Genomic DNA, 23,419 nt, shown 5'->3' on the forward strand with positions numbered 1-23,419 from the left:
GGTCCCTGACCAGGGATCAAACCCGCACCCCCTGCAAATGCAGGTTTGATCCCTGGTCAGGGACCTAAATCCCACATGCCTCACAGCCAGGGAAAGTCCCTCAAAAAACTTTTTACAAAAGCTTCAACACCTGGGTGGTCAAAGGGAAACCTGTTTACATTAACAGATTTGATTTATATATGTTTGCAAGTGCCTACTCTGTACCAGAGATGCTCATACTTGCTATCGCTATTCCCTCAAAATGGGTAACATTATCACCAGGACGTGGAGGAAGAGATGGCAGATTAAGTGACTTGCCCCAAATCACAAGGCTGGGAAAAGCCTGCTGTGGAGTGTGAACTCAGGGGTGACCCTTATAAAGGTCTCACTCTGTGCTAGGGACTGATATCCATCCACTCAATAAGTCAGTGTTTACCTATTGAGCACCTACTATGTGCAAGGAGACACAAACTTCTGCTTTTAGGAAGCCAACAGTTTCTCAGAAGGTAGGTGGGAACCCAGGAAGGACAATCAGTTCAGTTCAGTCGCTCAGTTGTGTCTGACTCTTTGCAACCTCATGGATTGCAGCACGCCAGGCCTCCCTGTCCATCACCAACTCCTGGGGTTTACCCAAACTCATGTCCTAGAGCCGGTGATGCCATCCAACCATCTCAACCTCCATCGTCCCCTTCTCCTCCTGCCCTCAATCTTTTCCAGCATCAGGGTCTTTTCAAATGAGTCAGCTCTTCGCATCAGGTGGCCAAAGTACTGGAGTTTCAGCTTCAACATCAGTCCCTCCAAAGAACACCCAGCACTGATCTCCATTAGGATGGACTGGTTAGGTCTTGCAGTCCAAGGGACTCTCAAGAGTCTTCTCCAACACCACAGTTCAAGAGCATCAATTCTTCAGGGCTCAGCTTTCTTTATAGTCCAACTCTCACATCCATACACGACTACTGAAAAAACCATAGCCTTGTCTAGACAGACCTTTGTTGACAAAGTAAAGTCTCTACTTTTTAATATGCTGTCTATGTTGGTCATAACTTTCCTTCCAAGGAGTAAGCGTCTTTTAATTTCATGGCTACAGTCACCATCTGCAGTGATTTTGGAGCCCAAAAAAATAAAGTCTGATACTGTTTCCACTGTTTCCCCATCTATTTGCCATGAAGTGATGGGACCGGATGCCGTGTTCTTAGTTTTCTGAATGTTGAGCTTTAAGCCAACTTTTTCACTCTCCTCTTTCACTTTCATCAAGAGGCTCTTTAGTTCTTCACTTTCTGTCATAAGAGTGGTGTCATCTGCATATCTGAGGTTATTGATATTTCTCCCAGCAATCTTGATTCCAGCTTGTGCTTCTTTCAGCCCAGTGTTTCTCATGATGTTCTCTGCATATAAGTTGAATAAACAGGGTGACAATATACAGCCTTGACATACTCCTTTTCCCTATTTGGAACAAGTCTGTTGTTCCATCTCCAGTTCTAACTGTTGCTTCCTGACCTGCATACAGGTTTCTCAAGAGGCAGGTCAGGTGGTCTTGTATTCCCATCTCTTTCAGAACTTTCCACAGTTTATTGTGATCCACACAGTCAAAGGCTTTGGCATAGTCAATAAAGCAGAAATAGATGTTTTTCTGGAACTCTCTTGCTTTTTCTATGAGCCATCGGGTGTTAGCAATTTGATCTCTGGTTCCTCTGCCTTTTCTAAAACCAGCTTGAACATCTGGAAGTTCACAGTTCACGTATTGCTGAAGCCTGGCTTGGAGAATTTTGAGCATTACTTTACTAGCGTGTGAGATAAGTGCAATTGTGCAGTAGTTTGAACATTCTTTGCTATTGCCTTTCTTTAGGATTGGAATGAAAACTGACCTTTTCCAGTCCTGTGGTCACTGCTGAGTTTTCCAAATTTGCTGACATATTGAGTGCAGCACTTTCACAGAATCATCTTTTAGGGTTTGAAATAGCTCAGCTGGAATTTATCACCTCCACTAGCTTTGTTCGTAGTGATGCTTCCTAAGGCCCACTTGGCTTCACACTCCAGAATGTCTGGCTCCAGGTGAGTGATCACACCATTGTGATTATCTGGGTCGTGAACATCTTTTTTGTATAGTTCTTCTGTGTATTCTTGCCACCTCTTCTTAATATCTTCTGCTTCTGTTAGGTCCATACCATTTCTGTCCTTTATTGAGTCTATCTTTGCATGAAATGTTCCCTTGGCATCTCTAATTTTCTTGAAGAGATCTCTAGTCTTTCCCATTCTATTGTTTTCCTCTATTTCTTTGCATTGATCACTGAGGAAGGAGCTTCCGTTGTGGTTCAGTTGGTAAAGAATCTGCCTGCAGTGCCAGAGACCTGGGTTCAATCCCTGGGTTTGGAAGATCCTCTGGAGAAGGGAAAGGCTACCACTCCAGTATTCTGGCCTGGAGAATTCCATGGACTATGTTGCATGGGGTCACAAAGAGTTGGAAGGACGATCACCAGATGATAACTAAGTACAAAATGGTGGCTCATGTGGGCTCTGGGTAGGCTTGAGTCAGATTCCTCAAAAGGCCAAAACAAACAAATAAAACCACCAAATCTATTTTATTAAATGAATCATTAAAATCAAGATTTGCTGTTGGGTAGACAAACACGGGCTTCCCTGGTGCCTCAGATTGTAAAGAATCCACCTGCAATGCTGGAGACCTGGGTTTGATCTCTGGGTTGGGAAGATCCCCTGGAGAATGAAATGGCAACCCATTCCAGTATTCTTGCCTAGAAAAATCCCATGTAGCCTGGCGGGCTACAGTCCACGGGGTTGCAAAGAGTCGGACATGACTGAATGACTAACACTTAAACTGTCTTCAGACAAACACAAGTTCAGGTGGGTCCCTGGTATTTCTCCCAGGACCTCGGCTGGCCCCGTCTCCCTTGGTTGAGGGTCTTCTTAGGAGTCAGGCATTTCCCCCACTTGGGTAGAGTGAGACTGGGAATCTCCCCTTTGTTTTCCTCTTCTTCAAAGAGGGGTAACAGTCCAGCCTCCTCTACAAGTATTCATGTGGTCCAAGGAGCTCAGCTGGTGACATCAGCTGGGGCAAGCCTGGCACACCACGGGTATTGGCTCAATCTGTTTAGTTTGGTCAATGCTCAGCCATGGACTGAATCAGGGATTTATTTCTGCTATTGTAACGACTCAACCGGACCGGAATCTAGAGTAATCTAATCCAAATCTCATTTCTCTCCTACAAGCTACCGAATTGGTATTCCGGAAAGGCCTGGCATTAGCCACGGTCTGGCATCAAAATCACTCTGTTCATTTTTTGATTAATCAAGTCTTTTTTTTTTTCCACAGAAACCAGGCAGTGTAATAGGAGAGTGTCACAAGTTTGGTGTTGCTAACCCATCTGTTGGGGCCTAGGCTAGGGGCTGGCAGCCAGAGTGCTGGTGGCCCTGACGGGCAGCAGAGCAGATTTTGGCACCATCCTCTACCATAAACCACCCCTTTCACTCTTCCCTTTCCATCTAGTCCCTGTCTACTCACCTCCACCTCACCATTACAAATAGGACTGCATAGAACATCACACGTGCTCCCTTGCACACCTGGGAAAGTGTCTCTCCATGTCAGTATCCAGGCGTGGATGCATATATTAACATGTTTTTAATTTGTGGGATTGCAAAATTGCCCACTCAAAAGGCTTTACCATTTTATACCTTCACCCACAGCATAAAATATTTTCTAAAAGTAAGAACCTAGCTCTACAACGTAGCGTCTCATTGTCTGAGATGGTTACACCCTTCCTGTTGTCCTGTTTATCTTTCTCCATCTCTAGGTGAGGGTTTCTAGCAGGACTAAATCACATGGGCTAGATGCCACCACTATCTATCACTTCCGGTTACATTCACAGCTAAGAATGTTTAGCCTTTCTTTCTGGAAAGAGGTGGTCTAACTCATATTATGGAAAAAAATAAGGTTATGCTTTGTTGTTGTTCAGTCGCTTAGTTGTGTCCGACTATTTGTGACCCCGTGGACTGCTGCACACCAGGCTTCCCTAACCTTCAACATCTCCCAGAGCTTGCTCAAACTCATGTCCATTGAATCAGTGATGCCCTCCAACCATCTCATCCTCTGTCGTCCCCTTCTCCTCCTGCCCTCAATCTTTCCCAGCATCAGGGTCTTTTTCAGTGAGTTGGCTCTTTGCATCAGGTGGCCAAAGCATTGGAACAGTACCCAGCCCGATTTTCTACCTCTGGCCTCTGAGGGCATTTTAAAAAGAAACACCAAATTTATCTTGCTTCATATTGATTTGAGATATTGAAAGCCTAGCAATCATCCAAGCCTAATTTTTGTTTTTTAAAAGAAAGGAAAAGGTCTCCCATGCAAGTGACAGCGTGGTCTTCCATTCCCCTACTTTGGGGAAGGGCCTTCCTTTCCCTAGAAACTGCAGATGGGAAAGTGTCTCCACTCTGACGGCACACAGAATCTCCCAGTGACACCGGCCACAGGGGAAGTGCGCGAGAGGGCGGAGCAGCGGAGGAGCACATGTGCTGGCCGCAAGCCGGCGGGGACAGTGGAACGGGCTGCTTCCCCGGCTGAAATCCTCCTTGTGAATAGAGGTTATTGTGTGGCCAGGATTCCAGCAGGGCTCCGCATCCCCAGTGGGTTGGGCTTGACTAACCTCATGACCGAGGATGCTGGAAAGTGTTTGGCGGAAGGCATTTGACAATATTTGCCTGTTTTATGCTGGGTTGGGGGTGGGGGTGGGTGCCTCCGGATCACGTGACCCTGCTTATTTCCGGCAGCTTGGCTTAGAGCGGGGATGGTCTCTGGGGCCGTGGGGAGGGGGCTGCGGCCAGGCTGGGGAAGGCGAGAGTAGCAGATGGCTCCTAACCCAATATCAGAAACAAGCCAAGCATCCCGGGAGAGCTGGGCATTGTCAGGCCCGCAGCTACCACCTGGGTGGTGAGGCCAGGGTCCCTTCCTGGGCCTGCCCAATACCCTTAGAGAAAGGTGACGATGTGAAGGATGTAGATGCCTCAAAGGATGAGATGCCCTGTCGTGCGTGGAGCAACGTTCTTTTTTATTTAAAGCATTTTGTACTGAGGCTGTATATAAAATGGTAAGGCTGTTAGAGTGGGCAATGTTGCAATCCTGTGAACATTTTCTGTGCATCCAGCACTTCCACTGCCTGATACCCATGCAGAAGAAACACTTCAGCATGTGTGTGAGGGGACGTATGAAGACGTTCTTTGGGGCTCTGCGTGTAATGGCGAAGGTGAGATCTGGATACAGCTAAATGCATGTCCAGAGGGAAATCGCAGGACTTCCCTGGTGGTCCAGTGGTTAAGACTCTGCTTGTCAGTGCAGTGGGTGTCTGTCTGATCCCTGGTCAGGAAACTAAGATCCCACATGCCCCAGGGCAACTAAGCCCGACCTGCAACAGAAGAATCGGAGGGAAGAAACTGCCTGCCTCAACTAAGACCCCATGCAGCCAAATAAATAATTTTTTCAAAAAAAGAGGGAAATGGTGAAAGGAATTCTGCCTCGGTCTTACATGAAATACTGCATCGTGATTAGAATGAGGCTGTTCTTTGTGGACTAATCTGGAATAGCTTAGGATATGCAAAAAGAACAGCAAGCTGAGGAAGAAAGCCAGCTATGCATCAGGACTGTGTGACAGGCTGCCAAACTATATTTTTGGTGTTATATATCTGCATTCTTGTATATAGGAGAAAATACTAAATGAAAAACAGTTCAGAAACTTCTATCAGTACATGTGTGTTAGCTGCTCAGTCATGTCAGACTCTGTGTGACTGCATGGACTGTAGCCCACCAGGCTCCTCTGTCCATGGGATTTCCCAGGCAAGAATACCAGAGTGGGTTGCCATACTCTCCTCCAGGGGATCTTCCTGACCCCAGGGACTGAACCTGGGTCTCCTGCATTGGAGGCAGATTCTTTACCATCTGAACTGCCAGGAAAGTCCATCCTATCAGTACATATGGATGTAAATGCATAGGTAAGGGACAGTAAACACACAAACACATATATACACACACGTGTATGCATGTATGCACAAACATCCACACACACGCATATTTCTCACTGGTAACAGCGTTGCTTTGGAGGACAAGGGAAGGAACTACATGAAGAAAGGACTTTAACCTTATCTGTAATGTTTTTGTTTTTCAATAAGGAAATGAATTTTGTGTAAAGAAAATAAAATTGAAATGTAAATGAGTATCTGTTGAATTTATTTGCATCCTGCCCTCTTCTAAAAACCTAACAAAATAAGAAAAAGGAGAAGAAAATTAGACAAAGGAAAGAGGTTGAAAATTTAGCATCAGATTTAGCTCTGGACTTCTTAGCAGCCAGAGCAGAAAGGGGACCTAGTATAAACTATGCCACTTTCCCTTGTAAAATGGAGGGTGTCTTCAGTTCCTTCTGAGAGATGAAGTTTTATACTGAAACTCTGGTCTAAAACAATTTACTCATGTGGAACTCGATGTAAGAGGTCACATATCCTCCACCATTGTTTTGAGCTTGACTGTCCCATCACTTCATGGCAAATAGGTGGGGAATCAATGCAAACAGTGACAGACTTTATTTTTCTGGGCTCCAAAATCACTGTGGACGGTGGCTGCAGCCATGAAATTAAAAAACACTTGCTCCTTGGAAGAAAAGCTACGACCAACCTAGACAGCATATTAAAAAGCAGAGACATCACTTTGCTGACAAATAAATGTCTATATAATCAAAGCTATTGTTTTTCCAGTAGTCATGTACGGATGTGAGAGTTGGACCACAAAGAAGGCTGAGTGCTGAAGAATTGATGCTTTTGAACTGTGTTATTGGAGAAGACTCTTGAGAGTCCCTTGAATAGCAAGGAGATCAAAGCAGTCAATCCTAAAGGAATCCATCCTGAATATTCCTTGGCATGACTGATGCTGAATCTGAAACTCCAGTAGTTTGGCCACCTGATGTGAAGAGCCAACTTGTTGGAAAAGACCCTGATGCTGGGAAAGATTGAAGGCAGGAGGAGAAGGGGACAACAGAGGATAAGACAGTTGGATGGCATCACCGACTCGATGGACATGAGTTTGAGCAAGCTCTGGGTGATGGTGAAGGACAGGGAAGCCTGGCATGCTGCAGTCCATGGGATCGGAGAGCTGGACACAACTTAGTGACTGAACAACAGCTGTCCCTAAGTTTAGAGAAATGTCCTGCTTCTTCTTCCCTGCTGTTTACAGTCTCCCTGCCTCCTTATCCCATCTCATCAGTGTCACTGTCTTCCTTACTGGCTAAGCTCCCATCACACAGACCACCTTCTGCAGCTCCCTGAACAAGCTCCGCCTGCTCCACCCTGGAGAGAGTGAACAGGCCATCGGTGCATGCCTGGGTTACCTTTCAGGACTGAGGCGTCCTTCCCCACTGCTGAGAGATTGACTGCTGAGGCTGAAGCTTGCCCGGGGAGTCATCCTTCGCAGGACTGGAAGGGAACTGCCTCGCCCAAATTTATGCCCTGTTCCTGGGGGCTGCCTACCTGCTGTGATGAGTGAGGTGCAGGAATAAAGGCCCGGATCCATCGCCTCAGTTAGTCTCTGAAGGGCTTATCCCTGACGGGCCACCCCAGCTCAGAACTCCCTGTGGGATCACCAACGCCACTGCCATGGCCCCCCTTGCAGCCCAATAACCCTCCTTACACCCTTGTGGTGTCAATACTGGGCACCCTAATAAACCACCTGCACGCATAGTTCTGCTCAGGGTCTGCCTCTGGGAGAGCCTGACCCACACTGTCCCCTCTACTGAGAACATTTCCCTGATTTTAACACTATCGTGGTGTAGTGAGGACTTCTTGTCACATAAATGTCCACTTAGATGTCACCGCTTTAAGGAAGCTTTCCCTCACTATTCAACCTAAAATAGCCTCTGAGATACTATCATCTCAGCTAATTCTAATTCTTCACTCTGCGCTTATCTCTAGTATATTCCTTGTTTATTTATTTATAATTAATACTTTTTTAAATTGTCACCCAAATTTTTCTTTCATCAGCCCCTATTCTTGGTCAGCAAAGACCAGCAAAGGGGCCAGCAAACAGTAGGTGCTAATATTTCTTAATTTAGTGAAGGACTGAAATTCTATCTTAAAAATATGAAAATTTGAGGTTTGAACAACCTGATGCCTCTTGATAATAATAAGACTAAATTTTACAAATTTTCAAACCTGATTTGGCTCTGAAAACAGATTTTTTTTCCCACAAAAACAAATCCACTGCCTGGCTTTGTGAATTGGAAAATGAAATTTCTTCTGGAATGACATATGGGACCTCTTATTTAGAAAAAGAAATATTTTGTATAGACTTAGGTGCAGTGGGAGAACTGCCTATGAGTTTATCAGGAAGGAGAGAAGCCCTATTCCAGGATGTCCTTGTGGGACTCAGAAGGAAGATGCCTGCTGAGTGATCCACAGTTGCTAAGGTTTATCCAGCACCCACTCTTCTCCAGACACTGTTCATACTCTCTCATTTTCTCTTTGTGACTACATTATGAGGAGAATACTACTGCCATCCCCGTTTTACAGGTGAGCAGACGGAGAGCACAGAGAGGTGAGCGACCTTGCCCAAGGTCACACGGAAAAGCACAGCTGGGAGTTAATTCCTGGCAGTCTTCCCCAGGTGGTACTAGTGGTAAAGAACCCCCTGCCAGTGAAGGAGATGTAGAAGATGAGGGTTTGATCCCTGGGTTGGGAAGATCCCCTGGAGAAGGGCATGGCAACCCACTACAGTATTCATGCCTGGAGAATCCCATGGACAGAGGAGCCTGGCGGGCTGCAGTCCATAGAGCTGCAAAGAGTTGGACATGACTGAGCAACTTAACACGCATGCACGCAGTCTGATGTAAGAGATTACACTATCGACAGTCTCTCTGTTGCCAGGCAAATGTCAGAAGATCACAGAAAAACAGATGTGAACAAGGTGATTTTCTTCTGCTGCCTTTCAAATTTTTCACTCTGAAATGTACAATGTGTTCAGATGATTAAACCAAGAGTGTCTGCTGATTTCTAGCATTTCTAGAAACTCTCACTCCCGAAGTCTTTTATGTTGATCCTTCACTCAATGTGCTGGCATCGTGGGAATCTGTGTGGCCATAATTTGGGCAGAAGGGTATGGGGAGAGATTTGAAGAGGGAAGTAGAGTAGAATTTTAAATAAAGCAAAAAAGCAGCAGATGCAGCGAGAAAAGGAATGTAGGGACAAATTGAAAGAAGCAGCCCAAAAGCCTGGAAATGGAGCTCTTGAGAACAACTTTTGCTATCCTTGCAGCAAAACAAGCTACTGAGACTCTTGTTGGAGAAGATTGAGTTGCATTCCTGAATGCTTTCTCCCAATGTTGTTTTCCTCTCACCTGTGGGTGGATTAGTCAAAAGAATCTAATATGATTTGCTCATTAAAGCCCATCTGCTTCCTTTTCTGATCTGGTCTCTCCATCTTTCCTGATTTTTCTCTTCCTTTTTTTCTGAAGCAAAGGCTTTGCAGTTAAAGGGATCCAGCCAGGTTCCTGCCTCTGCCACTTCATGGCTGTGTGTATATTTGGGTAAATGATTTAACTGCCTAAGCTTTATTTTCCTCATCTGTAAAATGGGCATAACAATACCAGCTTGACAGAATTGTAAGAATGAAATGAGAGACTTGTACAAAGTGCCTAACATGTAGCCTGGCACACAGTAGATTCATCCCTTTCTCTCTCCTTCCCCTTAATTCCTCACTTCCTTCGCCTTTGTGGGCTGCACTGCTAGAAGCAGTAATAGCCCTTAACTGACAAAATCCTCTGAGGGGTGAGTGTCAAGTGTTCCTGTAGCCTTGGTGTTCAAAGCTACAACATAATTTGTAAGTCCAGCTCTTAGAGGAGCGTTTACCTGTACGTATCAAACATGAGTACAAACACTTAAACCACATCATTAACTGTTACATCAAGTCCAGGAATTCCAGATAGTAAAGGGAGAGCCACTCAGGCAGATAATTTGTATTCACTTTATTAATGTCAAAAAATAATTATAGTATGAAGTATTAGTCGCTCAGTCACATCCAACTCTTTCATGACCCTATGGACTGTAGCCCACCAAGCTCCTCCGTCCATGGGATTTCCGAGGCAAGAACACTGGAGCCAGTAGCCATTCCCTTCTCTATGGGATCTTCCTGACCCAGGGACAGAACCCAGATCTCCTGCATTGCAAGTGGATTCTTTACTCTCTGAGTCACCAGGGAAGCTCCAACTGTAGTATAGTTGCAATTAATTATTAATTTATTGAGGGGTCATTGGTAAGGGAGAACAGACCTATGCCTCTATAATTGGCTGCAACATTATTTATTAAAATAATAGATTCTATTGAAGTCAATAACATCCATGTGGAATCCAGTCCTTGTCAGTGTTTTGATGTTGGGAAAATAAGTCTACTCCCAAATAAAATAAATATGAAAATTTAAATCTCCAGGCTATATCTAAGTTGAGTATTTTTTACACACCTGAAAATTAAATTGATTGCAATGGGCTATTGGGTCAAGTTACTATGACATTCCAACTGATATGCTGTACTATTGGCAAGAAGACCAGTTATATGAGCTTCGCATCAAGAGAAAACTTGCTCAGAATGGAACTTACCATTGCAGAGTAGCAGGAGTGGAGTGGGGCTTGGATGCTCTGTTATTTTCTTTTTCCTCATCTGTTAAAAGAAAAAGGAGTGAACTTCAGTAGGAAACCACACGGGTCTTTCACCTCTTCCAAGTTTCAAAAGACTACATTGTCCTCAAATGTTGATGCTTTGAGAGCAAGGGCATTTTGGCTTTTTCAACATACGAGATTTATCACACTTTAACAAGAAAAAAAGGAGAAACTGACTTTTACAGAAAAATCTTATATCAATTTGTATTTTTATTTGACATAATACATTATAGTTTGAAGAGCTATCTCCATCACTGAATAGTATGATTGCACCCCTCCAAATCCTAGAGACATGAACATTGGTCAACTTAAATCTATCATGGTAATTTTATATCCTCTAACCCATGATGGATTAGGTGGGGCATGTGACATGGTGATCTGGACTATCAGATTAAGAAGAAGCCCTGTGGTGCTTTTGGGAAAGTTATTTTTTTCCTAACAAAAAGGGAAAAGGGCCTTGATTTCAAATTTCTGGTCTCCAAAAATGTGGGATGGGGGGAGTCTGCTTTTGAAAGAAAGAGGGAGAGAGAGAGGGAAGGAGGGAGGAAGGAAGAAAGGAAAGAAAAGAAATGAAAGGAGAAAAGAGGGAGAAAGGGGAAGGGAGGGAGGGAGGAGAGGGTAAGAAATAGGAGAGATCCCGTGGCTTGGCCCACTTTTGAACATGGCTGTGAGTGGACATGATAACTGGAGTGAGGTAGCAAACTTTCAACTGGGAAAAGAGCAGTCTGAGGACAAATTCAATGCCAAGGAAGTCAGCAAGGACAAGGGGAAATCCTGGGGATTCTGAATATCACGCTGGGCCTCTGATTAACCAACCCTAAAAATCTCTGCATCTTTGTTTGGTGAGATAAGACAATTTTCTGAGTTAATAAAACCTCTTTTCATTGGTTATTCACTTCCCTGCCTCCAAAACCATCTGAACTGTACAACACTATTATTTCTACACATATCCACATTCATCTCTCTGACTTGAGTACCTTGCTTAAGAAGATCCCACTTAAGAAGGATGCCTGATTTCAAACTAAACTACAAAGTTATAGTGATCAAAACAGTAGAACACCGGCAGACACAGACACAGATAAATGGAACAGAACAGAGGGCCCAGAAATAAACTCACATGCACAGTCAGTAATTTGTGACAAAGGAGCCAAGAATACACAATGGCAAAAGGACAGTCTCTTCAATAAATGGTGTTGGGAAAACTGGATAGCAATATGCAAAAGAATTAAACTGCACCACTAACTTACACCATATAAAAAAATTAACTCAAAATCAACCAAAGGCTTGAATGTAAAACCTAAAACTATAAATATCCTAGAAGAAAACATAGGCAATAAGCACTTTGACATAGGACTTGGCAATGTGGTTTTTTTGGATTTGATACCAAAGGAAAGGCAACAAAAGCAAAAATAGACAAGTGAGATTACATCAAACTAAAAATCTTCTGCACAGCAAAGAGAAATAGCAACAACAAAAAAGGCAGCCTACCGAATGGAAGAAAATATTTGCAAATCATATGTCTGACAAGGAGTTAGTATCAGAATATATAAAGAACTCAACAACCCCTAAACAATCTGATTCAAAAATGGGCAGAAGATCTGAATAGACATTTTTTCCAAGAGATATATACACGATCAATAGGTACTTGAAAAGATTCTCAACATCATTAACCATCAGGGAAATGAAAATTAAATCCACGGTGAGAGATCACCTCACATTTTTTAGGATGACTGTTATCAAAAAGACAAGAAACAACAAGTGCTGGTGAGGATGTGGAGAAAAGAGAATCCTCATGCACTGCTAGTAGGAATGTAAATTGGTGCAGCCACTGTCGAAAACGGTATGCAGATTCATCAAAAAATTCAAATATAACTACCACATGATCTAGCAATTCTGAGTATTTATTTGAAGAAAATGAAAACACTAATAAGAAGAGATATTTCAATCCTACATCTATTGCAGCACTATTTACAACAGCTAAGATATGGAAACAATCTAAGCGTTCACTCATAGATGAATGGATAAAAAAATAGTTTATACATACATATATATATATATATATATATATATATATATACACATGAATATTTCACAACACAAGAGAAGACTCTACACATGGACATCACCAGATGGTCAACACCGAAATCAGATTGATTATATCCTTTGCAGCCAAAGATGGAGAAGCTCTATACAGTCAGCAAAAACAAGACTGGGAGTGGACTGTGGCCCAGATCATGAACTCCTTATTGCCAAATTCAAACTTTAATTGAAGAAAGTGGGGGAAACCACTAGACCATTCAGGTATGACCTAAATCAAATCCCTTATAACTATACAGTGGAAGTGAGAAATAGATTTAAGGGACTAGATCTGATAGACAGAGAGCTTGATGAACTATGGATGGAGCTTCATGACATTGTACAGGAGACAGGGACAAAACTATCCCCAAGAAAAAGAAATGCAAAAAACCAAAATGGCTGTCTGAGGAGGCCTTATAAATAGCTGTGAAAAGAAGAGAAGTGAAAAGCAAAGGAGAGAAGGAAAGATATACCCATTTGAATGCAGAATTCCAAAGAATAGCAAGGAGAGACAAGAAAGCCTTCCTCAGTGATCAGTGCAAAGAAATAGAGGAAAACAATAGACTGGGAAAGACTAGAGATCTCTTTAAGAAAACACTCATGCAAAGATGGGCTCAATAAAGGACAGAATGGTATGGACCTAACAGAAGCAGAAGATATTAAGAAGAGGTGGCAAGAATACACAGAACTGTACAAAAAAAGATGTTCATGACCCAGATAATCACGAAGGTATGACCACTCACACTCACCTAGAGCCGGACATCCTGGAATGTGAAGTCAGGTGAACCTTAGGAAGCATCATTATGAACAAAGCTAGTGGAGGTGATGGAATTCCAGTTGAGCTATTTCAAATCCTAAAAGATGATTTTGTGAAAGTGCTGCACTCAATATGTCAGCAAATTTGGAGAACTCAGCAGTGGCCCCACGACTATAAAAGATCAGTTTTCATTCCAATCCCAAAGAAAGGTAATGCCAAGGAATGCTCAGACTACCGCACAATTGCACTCATCTCACATGCTCGTAAAGTGATGCTCAAAATTCTCCAAGGCAGGCTTCAGCAATACATGAACTGTGAACTTCCAGATGTTCAAGCTGGTTTTAGAAAAGGCAGAGGAACCAGAGATCAAATTGCCAACATCGGCTGGATCATCGAAAAAGCAAGAGAGTTCCAGAAAAACATCTACTTCTGCTTTATTGACTATGCCAAAGCCTTTGACTGTGTGGATCACAATAAACTGTGGAAAATTCTGAAAGAGATGGGAATACAAGACCACCTGACCTGCCTCTTGAGAAACCTGTATGCAGGTCAGGAAGCAACAGTTAGAACTGGCCATGGAACAAGACTGGTTCCAAATAGGAAAAGGAGTACTTCAAGGCTGTATATTGTCACCCTGCTTATTTAACTCATATGCAGAACACATCATGAGAAACGCTGGGCTGGAGGAAGCATAAGCTGGAATCAAGATTGCCGGGAGAAATATTAGTAACCTCAGATATGCAGATGACACCACCCTTATGGCAGAAAGGGAAGAAGAACTAAAGAGCCTCTTGATGAAAGTGAAAGAAGAGAGTGAAAAAGTTGGCTTAAAGGTCAACATTCAGAAAACTAAGATCATGGCATCTGGTCCCATCACTTCATGGCAAAAAGATGGGGAAACAGTGGAAACAGTGGCTGACTTTATTTTTCTGGGCTCCAAAATCACCACAGATGCTGATTGCAGCCATGAAATTAAAAAATGCTTACTCCTTGGAAGGAAAGTTATGACCAACCTAGACAGCACATTAAAAAGCAGAGACATTACCTTGCAAACAAAGGTCTGTCTCATCAAGGCTATGGTTTTTCCAGTAGTCATGTATGGATGTGAGAGTTGTACTATAAAGAAAGCTGAGCACTGAAGAATTGATGCTTTTGAACTGTGGTGTTGGAGAAGACTCTTGAGAGTCCCTTGGACAGCAAGGAGCTCCAACCAGTCCATCCTAAAGGAGCTCAGTGCTGAGTGTTCATTGGAGGCACTGATGTTGAAGCTGAAACTCCAATACTTTGGCCACCCAATGTGGAGAGCTGACTCATTTGAAAAGACCCTGATGGTGGGAAAGATTGAAGGCAGGAGGAGAAGGGGATGACAGAGGATGAGATGGTTGGATGGCATCACCGACTCAATGGAGATGAGTTTGGATAAACTCCGGGAGTTGGTGATGGACAGGGAGGCCTGGCATGCTGCGGTTTATGGGGTTGCAAAGAGTCGGACATGACTGAGCAACTGAACTGAACTGATACATGAATATTATTCAGCCATAAAAAGAATGAAATCTTGTAATTTGCAACAATAATAATGGACCTTGAGAGCATTATACTAAGTGAAATAAGTCAGAGAAAGACAAATATATGATTTTACTTACATGTGGAACAACAAAAAACTTATAAATAAAGAGAACAGATAGAGACTGGTGGTTGCCATGGGCTGTGGTAGGGGATGGGTGAAAGTGGTGAAAGGAGTCAAGAGGTACATACTTTCAGTTATAAAATAAATAAGTTGTGGGCATGTCACGTACAACATGGTGACTATAATTAATAGTACTCTCTGAACATTGCTAAGACAGTAAATCCTAGAAGTTCTCATCACAAGAAAAATAAATTCTGTTACTATATATGATGATGGATGTTAACTAGATTACTGGGGTCATCATTTTGTAATATATACAAGTATTGAATTATTATATTATACACCTGGAACTTTATATAGTGTTTTGTATGTCAATCACATCTCAATTTAAAAAAGAAGAAAGCAGGATGGTATCTTATTCATCTCTGTGTTCCCTCCAGCCAATGCCTCCCATTGTCACTTAATTAAATAGTTGAGTCTGCCTTCCACAAATGTCTTCAACAATCTTAAAAAAATTGCACAAAAAGGAACATGAACATATGAGTCTCATAAGAACGTAGGTAAATAGATGCAAAGAACAATACTCAACCTCAACTGTTTACAAAGAAATAAAAAGAAAATAATGAGGCACAACTTTATATCTCTGAGAACAAAAATTTTAAAAATAATAATCCTCAATGCTAGTGTGCAAATGGTCAAATTGACAGTGTCACATTTCTCTGAAGGTAGTGGTAACTGGTACAATAGTTTGGTAAGTAATTTTGCAGTAATACTGACAGCTATCTAAAATATTCAGTCACTTGGCCCCACAACTCAACTCCTAAGACTTACACTAAGTAAATAACTGAAAGGAAGGCTATGTTAAAAAACAACAGCAATTGCATTTTTTAAACAAGGAAAAATATATAAACAACCTAAATATATCTCTGTCCAGCTTGTGCTGGCTCATGATTTACATTTTTGTTTCCCCTAGAATTGGCAGGACTTTTTTCTCTGAAAGTGAAAGTTACTCAGTTGTGTCTGATTGCTTGCGACCCCATGGACTAGAGTCCATGGAATTCTCCAGAATTCTCCAGAATAGTGGAGTGGGTAGCCTTTCCCTTCTCCAGGGGATCTTCCAAACCCAGGGATTGAACCCAGGTCTCCCACATTGTAGGCGGATTCTTTACCAGCTGCACCACCAGGGAAGCCCAAGAATACTGGAGTGGGTAGCTATTTTTCTCTGCTTCTTAAAATTTCAGCACATCAGTCAATGTGGGTCACAAAAGATCTATATTCTAAAATAAATTCAAAACCTTACTGGCCATGATTGAGAAAACCCCTCAACCTCTGGGCTTTATTTTTTCTTCACTTGTAAACCTAATCATTTTAAAGGGCTATTGAAGGGATCCTGTTAATTAATTCAACAAAAATTCATTATATATCTAATGTATGCCAACTAGACACTGAGGATAAAGAAATTAAGCTCTTGTCCTAGAGTCTGGTTGGGAAAAGAGACAAACAGTAGCAAGAGAAATCAGGTTCAATAAGAAGTGATAAATGCTGTGATATGGGTAGGCAGAGAGGATATTGCCAACCCAGACGGCATGAAAAAGCAGGGCCAATCAAGAAAGACTTCCTAAGAGAAACCACAAGTAAGCCAAACCCTGGACTGGGCCAAAGATGGGAACCAGATGTCAAGGAAGGTGAGATAAAGTCAATGGTAGGGTGGAGAAGGTGAGGGGATAAAACTGTGGGCACTTGAAAAATCAGGCCACCTTCCAAGAAGCAAGGTGGCTGAAGGTCCTGGTCAAGAGGTGAAGGGGTGCAAGGGCGCTGGAGAAGTGCTATGACATCTGGTAATCCCCTTCAAGCTTTAAGACAATCTCTGGTCTCTAACCTGACGGTAATAATAATAATGCCTATCTTGAAAGGTACTAGGGAAGATTGAGTGAAAGGAACTCAGGGACTTCCCTGGTGGTCCAGTGGTTAAGAATCGCGTTGCAATGAGGGGGACTCTGGTTTGATCCGTGGTCTGGGAACTGAGATCCCATGTGCCATGGGGCAGCTGAGCCCGTGCACCACAGCTACTGAGTCCATGAGCCCGTGTTCTGCCATAAGAGAGGCCACCACAGTGAGAATCCACAGCCAGAGACTCACAGCAGGACACAGAGCTAAGAGCCGGGAAATATCAGTGCCGGAGCTGCACGGCAAAGGCTGCCCTGGGCTGCTCTGGCTCGCAGGCCTTGGAGCATTTCTGTTCAGCTGAAATCTGCTGCAGGAGGCAGGCAAGGGAGGCTGCCTCTCTGCTCGGGAAAATTTACGGGGGGGCAAACACAACCGCACTAATAGGGACCCTGCATGGCAAACACACAGCAGGGGACAGCACAGCTCCAAAGAGGAAGTGGCATTTGAGCTGACCTTGAAGAGATGATCCGAATTTAAAACACAGCTTTGTTTACTGTGTGCAAAAATAATACACTTTTTTTTTTAATTTGGAAAATACATGGAAAATGGAAACCTCTGGAAATCCAAGTGCCTCTCAATAGGACACACTGTTGGCAACTCTTTATCCTATCTACCACCAGTCTTTTTTCAGTGTTCTCTTTTACACCCAAGTGCACACACACACAACACACCTAACTTAAGGATAGTGACGGTCACATAACACATCCTGGCTTGTACACTGTCTCTCTCAGTCACACTTACAGGAACAGGTCAGATTTTGAGAGGGGGATGCTGAGGGAGGGGGTGCTCGGGGCCGGGGGGACGGCAAGCGGAATGAGGAAAGGCATGGGGGAGGGGAAAGGCAAATGGCCCATTGTCTGGAGCCAGAAAATTTCCCCATACCAGGATTATACCCTAGTGCTTCCTGTTCAGGGGATGCATGTATGTTCAGTTGCACAGTCCTGTCTGACTCTTTGCAACACCATGGATTGTAGCCCACCAGGCTTCTCTGTCCATGGAGTTTTCCGGGCAAGAATATTGGAATGGGTTGCCATTTCCTAATCCAGAGGATCTTCCTGAAAAACGGGTCAAACCCTCATCTCCTGTGTCTCTGTGCTGTAGAAGGCAGATTCTTTACCACTGAGCCACCTGGGAAGCCCATTCAGGGGTTACCTATCTCTATTGCATCAGGTTTTTTCCCCAGCTAAACTTTGTTAAGGCCCCATTTCCAATACCAACCACTGGTAAGAGAATCGGCTTTGAGGGCAGGCAGACCTGGGTTCGAATTCCAACTTTATCCTCAACTCTGTGAGAGCCTAAGTAGTCACTTGACTCATTAACATTGGAGGGCCCTCCCCTAAAACTTGAAAATCATAACTGATGTCACAAAGATTGTTTGAGGATTAAATATCACAAACTATGATAAAAAAATACTAGAAACATTTAAAAAGAGGACCATAAAAATACTGATAGCATTCACCAGCTAAGTACTTAAACCAGGCACTGTATACTACTTTTCATTTGCTCTTATTTTGGTCCTCCCAACAGCATTAAGAAGTTGTTTTATATCCTTTTATAAGTAAGGAAACCAAGCTTTGCATGAGGCTAAAACACTTTGGCCATCTGATGCAAAGAAATGACTCATTTGAAAAGACCCTGATGCTGGGAAAGATTGAAGGCGGGAGGAGAAGGGGACAACAGAGGATGAGATGGTTGGATGGCATCACCGACTCAATGGACATGAGTTTGAGTAAACTCTGGGAGTTGGTGATGGACAGGGAGGCCTGGCGTGCTGCAGTCCATGGGGTCGCAGAGTCCGACACAATTGAGCGACTGAACTGACTGAAACACTTGTAGGAAGCCATGCACCCCATGAATGGAGACTGGACTTCCCTCAATGATGGGCATCAGGTGGCTACTGAAAGCATTTAGACAAGAGCTAGTCTACCCGGAGCCAACAGAGACCCTTGGCTCAGTCATCAAACAGAGGCCTCCAACCTCTGCAGGCACTTTCCCTCCAGACCCCTGGGGTCTTTTCCTCGAAGACTTTTCCCAGCATCTTTTCCTCAAAGACTGTGTGTGTCACACTCAGGCATCATCCTCTTATCTGATGGCTCTCAATCCTAATTCCCCAGAAGTGCTGGGGAATACACTCATTCATCAAATATTTATTGCATATGTTCCAGCCCCACGCCAGGGGCTACAGGGAGAGAAAAAACAGACATGGTCTCTACTCTCTTGAGCTCAAACTGTCAGCCAATAAAATGTAAGTCTTGGGCAAGAGCTGAGAAGGCAGACCCAAGAAGCTACGGCAGCACCGAGTCAGGGTATAAGCCCAGGCTTGGGATCTGAAGGAGCAGCAGGAGTCAGCTAGGCAAAGAGGACAGGAGAGCACGTTTTAGAAAAATGAACATAGCCATGGTTGATAGAGACTTTTGGAATTAGCCTTGCCAAGTACCTCTTCATTTTAACAGGCAGAAATGCTTCAAACCAAATAAGATTCACCCTGTAAGGCAGAATTCCATGCCGACAATGTTCCTGGAGCCATTCACAGCCCACATTGAGCCATCCACCTTCCAGGCCCACACTGCTCGTCCTACCAAAGCCGGAGAGCAACATTGGCTTAAAATTCCTCCCACTGAGATGCTGCCCAGTGCCTGGTCTTCTCTCTGCCCCTCTATTCTGCTCCCACTTGCAGTTTTAATTCCTAATATCCCCATCCAGGGAATCTTGGTCCATTTCCCAATGGTGAGTGCCTCTACTCCCCCTCCTGGATCTATGTCCTAATATTAACTTGGCAGTAAAATGCCCAGGCTCAGATCCTGGCTCCGTCACTTGCTGGCTGTGTGACCGCAAACAAACTTTTGGTGCCTTAGTTTCCTTATTTGTAAAATAGGGGTAATAACGATTCTAAGCACTAACCGTGAGAGCTAACTAACCCCCCTGGCACAACGTGTGCACTGTCTAAGGGCCCCTGGTAGTTACAGTTGTCACCCCCCCCAGAGAGGTATGCACCCGCCCTGCCCTGCCTGCCCACTGGCCTGGGTGTGGCAGTTATCCACGGCCACCTGGACAGCTATCCACTCTGTCCCCTGGGCTCCACAGCACCCTGGCTGGTCCCTAGTAAAGCTCTTGTCACGGCATGCGATCACTACATGCTGACCAGCGCATCTGCCTTGGGGGTTTGTAAGCTCTGCGGGCACAGACCACAATCGCCATGGTATCTCTAATACCCACACATGGAAGGTATTTGTGGAATGAATAAATGGCTAAGATAATACCACAATCAAAAGCTGAGTCTACCCATCTGATTGCAGTAAGCATATAAAATAACAGTACTGCTTCCCTGGTGGCCCAGATGGTAAAGAGTCTGCGTGCAATGTGGGAGACATGGGTTCAATCCTTGGGTCGTGAAGATCCCCTGGAGAAGCAAATGGTTATCCAGTATTCTTTACTGGAGAATTCCGTGGGCAGGGGAGCTGGCAGGCTACAGTCCATGGAGTCGCAGAGTTGGACACAACTGAGAAAATAAGACTTTCACTTTCATCAGGGAATGTTCACTGGGGTTTTATAACGTGCCAGGTACTGGGCAAAGCTCTTCACATTACTGCATTTAATTGTCATAGCTTCCTGAGACAGTGGATAATTTAATGAATGTGAAACATCAAATACTTGAAACATTCTTAGTGCTTAGTTAATGTTAGGTTTAATTATGACTATTATCCCCTTTAACAGAGGAAGAAACTGAGGCTCAGAGAGGTGAAGTGATTTACCTTACATCATACAGTTTAGCAGTGGAGCCAGGAGAGGGACCCAGGCTAATGGACACCCCAACCTCCCTGAACCCCAACACTTATAAGCCTCATTCTCCCTTCAAACCTGTAGAACTGAACTAAAGACTTTTAGGGAGCGTATTACCTACCTATCATTTGTCTTCTGCCTCTATGCTGGCTGAATTCACAATATTTGGGAACTTTATTTTAGAATATTTCTTGCCTAGAGCTGGTATGGCAGCATTTAATATGGATGGAGAACATTTCTAAATTAATTACTGCTTTTCAAATCCCAGGAAAGGTTCAAATTTATGTAAGCCTCAAGTTTCACTTCAAAGTTCTAATTCTATTTCCTTTCATTATACTAATCAGGCTGCACCTGGCCAGACCTCACCTGTTGGGAACAAATGGGGCTGCCAAACATTTCGTTCCCCCTTATCTACTTCCCTTCTAGCCCCTGCAAAGAGCACCAGCTGATGATCAGGGTGCCTGGACTAGGCCTTTGGCAGTGGGCATCAGCCTCTGGCAGCAAACCCTTCTCCCCGTGGGAATGGGGCTAAGTCCCAAACAAGACTGTGATGTTGGCAGCACCGCTCAGAGGGGGCCCCACACCTGCTTCCTTTCACCTCCTCTGGGTAAATTCCTTCATAATCTTGGAGCAGGAAAGAGCCTTTCTAATGTTGATACAAAGCCCAAAGCCATACAAGAAAATTTTGAGAAATTTTACTACATGAGAAAAATCTAAAGTCTCTATGTGGGGGGAAAAACCCACACCGTAAGTACTCTCTTGGGAAAATTGTAATCATACCACAGACAGCAGTCTCACCTCCCTCCTCTTTTATTAGAAAGTGCTCCAATAAAACCAGAAAGAGGGCTTCCCTGGTGGCTCAGTGTTGAAGAATCTGCCTGCCAATGCAGGAGACACAGGTTCAATCCCTGATGGCGGAAGATCCCACATGCCACGGAAGAGCTAACCCCGTGGGCCACAATTCTTGAGGCTGTCCTGTAGAGCCTGGGAGCTGCAACTAATGGAGTCTGCAAGTTCTAGAGCCTGTGCTCTGCAACAAGAGAAGCCACTGCAGTGAGACGCCTGAGCATTGCAACTAGAGAGTGGTCGGTGCTCACCACAACTAGAGAAAACGCCCATGCAGTAACGAAGACCCAGCACAGCCAAAATTAAATAAATAAATATTTTTAAAAAAAGACACGTGGTACATACGAGATACATACATACAAGATACACGATTGGTGGAAAATGCAAATGTTCCTGAAATGTGAAAAGATCATCAATTCCAATGAAAATGAACAGTACACTAAAATGCCATTTCTCACTTATCAGATTGGCAAAAATCCAAACCGCAATCACAAAACTCTGCTGTGAAACTGTGGGAAACAGATGACTCCTATCTTGCAGGGAGAATGCAAAATGATGACCTCTCCCGATGCGGAAAGACATCTCACAGAATCACTGAAATCCTACATGTCCTTTAACCAGCAGCCCCGCATCTGTGAACAGACACTGCCTCTACTCCTGCACACGTGGGAAATGACCAGACGCAAGACTGTTCACTGCAACTTGGCTATAACAGCAAAAGTGTTGCAAACAGCCCAGGGCTCATCTAGTTAGCTAAATGACACCACAGTGGAATACTACACAGCTGTGAAAAAGGAGACAAAAACCAAGAAAAGAATGAGAATGCTCTCTCCATCCTTACACTCCAGGATTTATAGTGAAAAAAGCTAGTCACAACAAAGTGCATATAAGGTGCTATTTTTTGTGTGTACGAAAGTGGCAAGAAAAGGGAAAATGGCGAGAAAAAAAAAGAACATATATATGAATGTTAGTTTGCATAAAGAAATCAAATGCTGGAAGAATATACAATAAACATTGGAAATGCTTGAAGAATGCACAATAAACAAATATGCTTTCCATTAGGAAGCTTAGAAGGGAAGACCAGGGAGGGACCAAGACTTCTCAGTAGTACCTTTATGGCATTTTGATTTTAGATCCATATCATTGTGAATTATCCATCCAAAAATACTATAATTTTGAACAAATTAAAAGATCCTATTGGGGAGGTTAATATCAGGAGGAAGAACCTCTTCAAATAGTTAAAATGGTCCTGGAGTGCCAAAAGCTGAAAGTAAATTAACATATACAGACCATAATCTAGCATGGCTGTACAGTATTTTTTTTTTTTTGTACAGTATTTTGCTTTGCTAAAACCCACTACTTAATAAGCACTCAATAAGCACCTCTGATGCCCCAGGCCTTCTATATTAAGTGAGGCCCAGTCCATCAGACACACTCCTTTCCCCACAGGGACTGACAGCCATGGAGGGAGTAAGCGGAGGTGCAGAAGGGCTTGGCAGTGGGCTTCACGTACAGAGGAGAAACTACCTAATTCTCCACAAGGAGAGGACAGATAGACACTCAGGGGGCAGAAACGGCAATCTGTAGGGACAGTTCTCTAGCAGTCCAGTGGTTAAGACTCTGAGCTTCCAATGCAAGCTTCGATCCCTGGTTGGGGAACTAAGATTCCACATGCCATGTGACATGTTCAAGAAAATATTAAAAAAAAAAAAAAAAAA

At 43.6% G+C, this 23,419-nt stretch overlaps 1 protein-coding gene across 1 annotated transcript in view; it reads right to left on the reverse strand.

The window, feature by feature from the left end:
* RFX4 (regulatory factor X4) overlaps positions 1 to 23,419 on the reverse strand; it is a 158,940-nt gene that overhangs the window by 119,498 nt on the left and 16,023 nt on the right. Inside the window, exon 3 of the mRNA XM_061125442.1 lies at positions 10,609 to 10,669. Coding sequence (XP_060981425.1) covers positions 10,609 to 10,669 — 61 coding nt within the window. The remainder of the gene's footprint in view (positions 1 to 10,608; positions 10,670 to 23,419) is intronic.

The sequence above is a fragment of the Dama dama genome, chromosome 22, assembly GCF_033118175.1.
Source record: "Dama dama isolate Ldn47 chromosome 22, ASM3311817v1, whole genome shotgun sequence".
Lineage (NCBI taxonomy): Eukaryota > Metazoa > Chordata > Mammalia > Artiodactyla > Cervidae > Dama > Dama dama.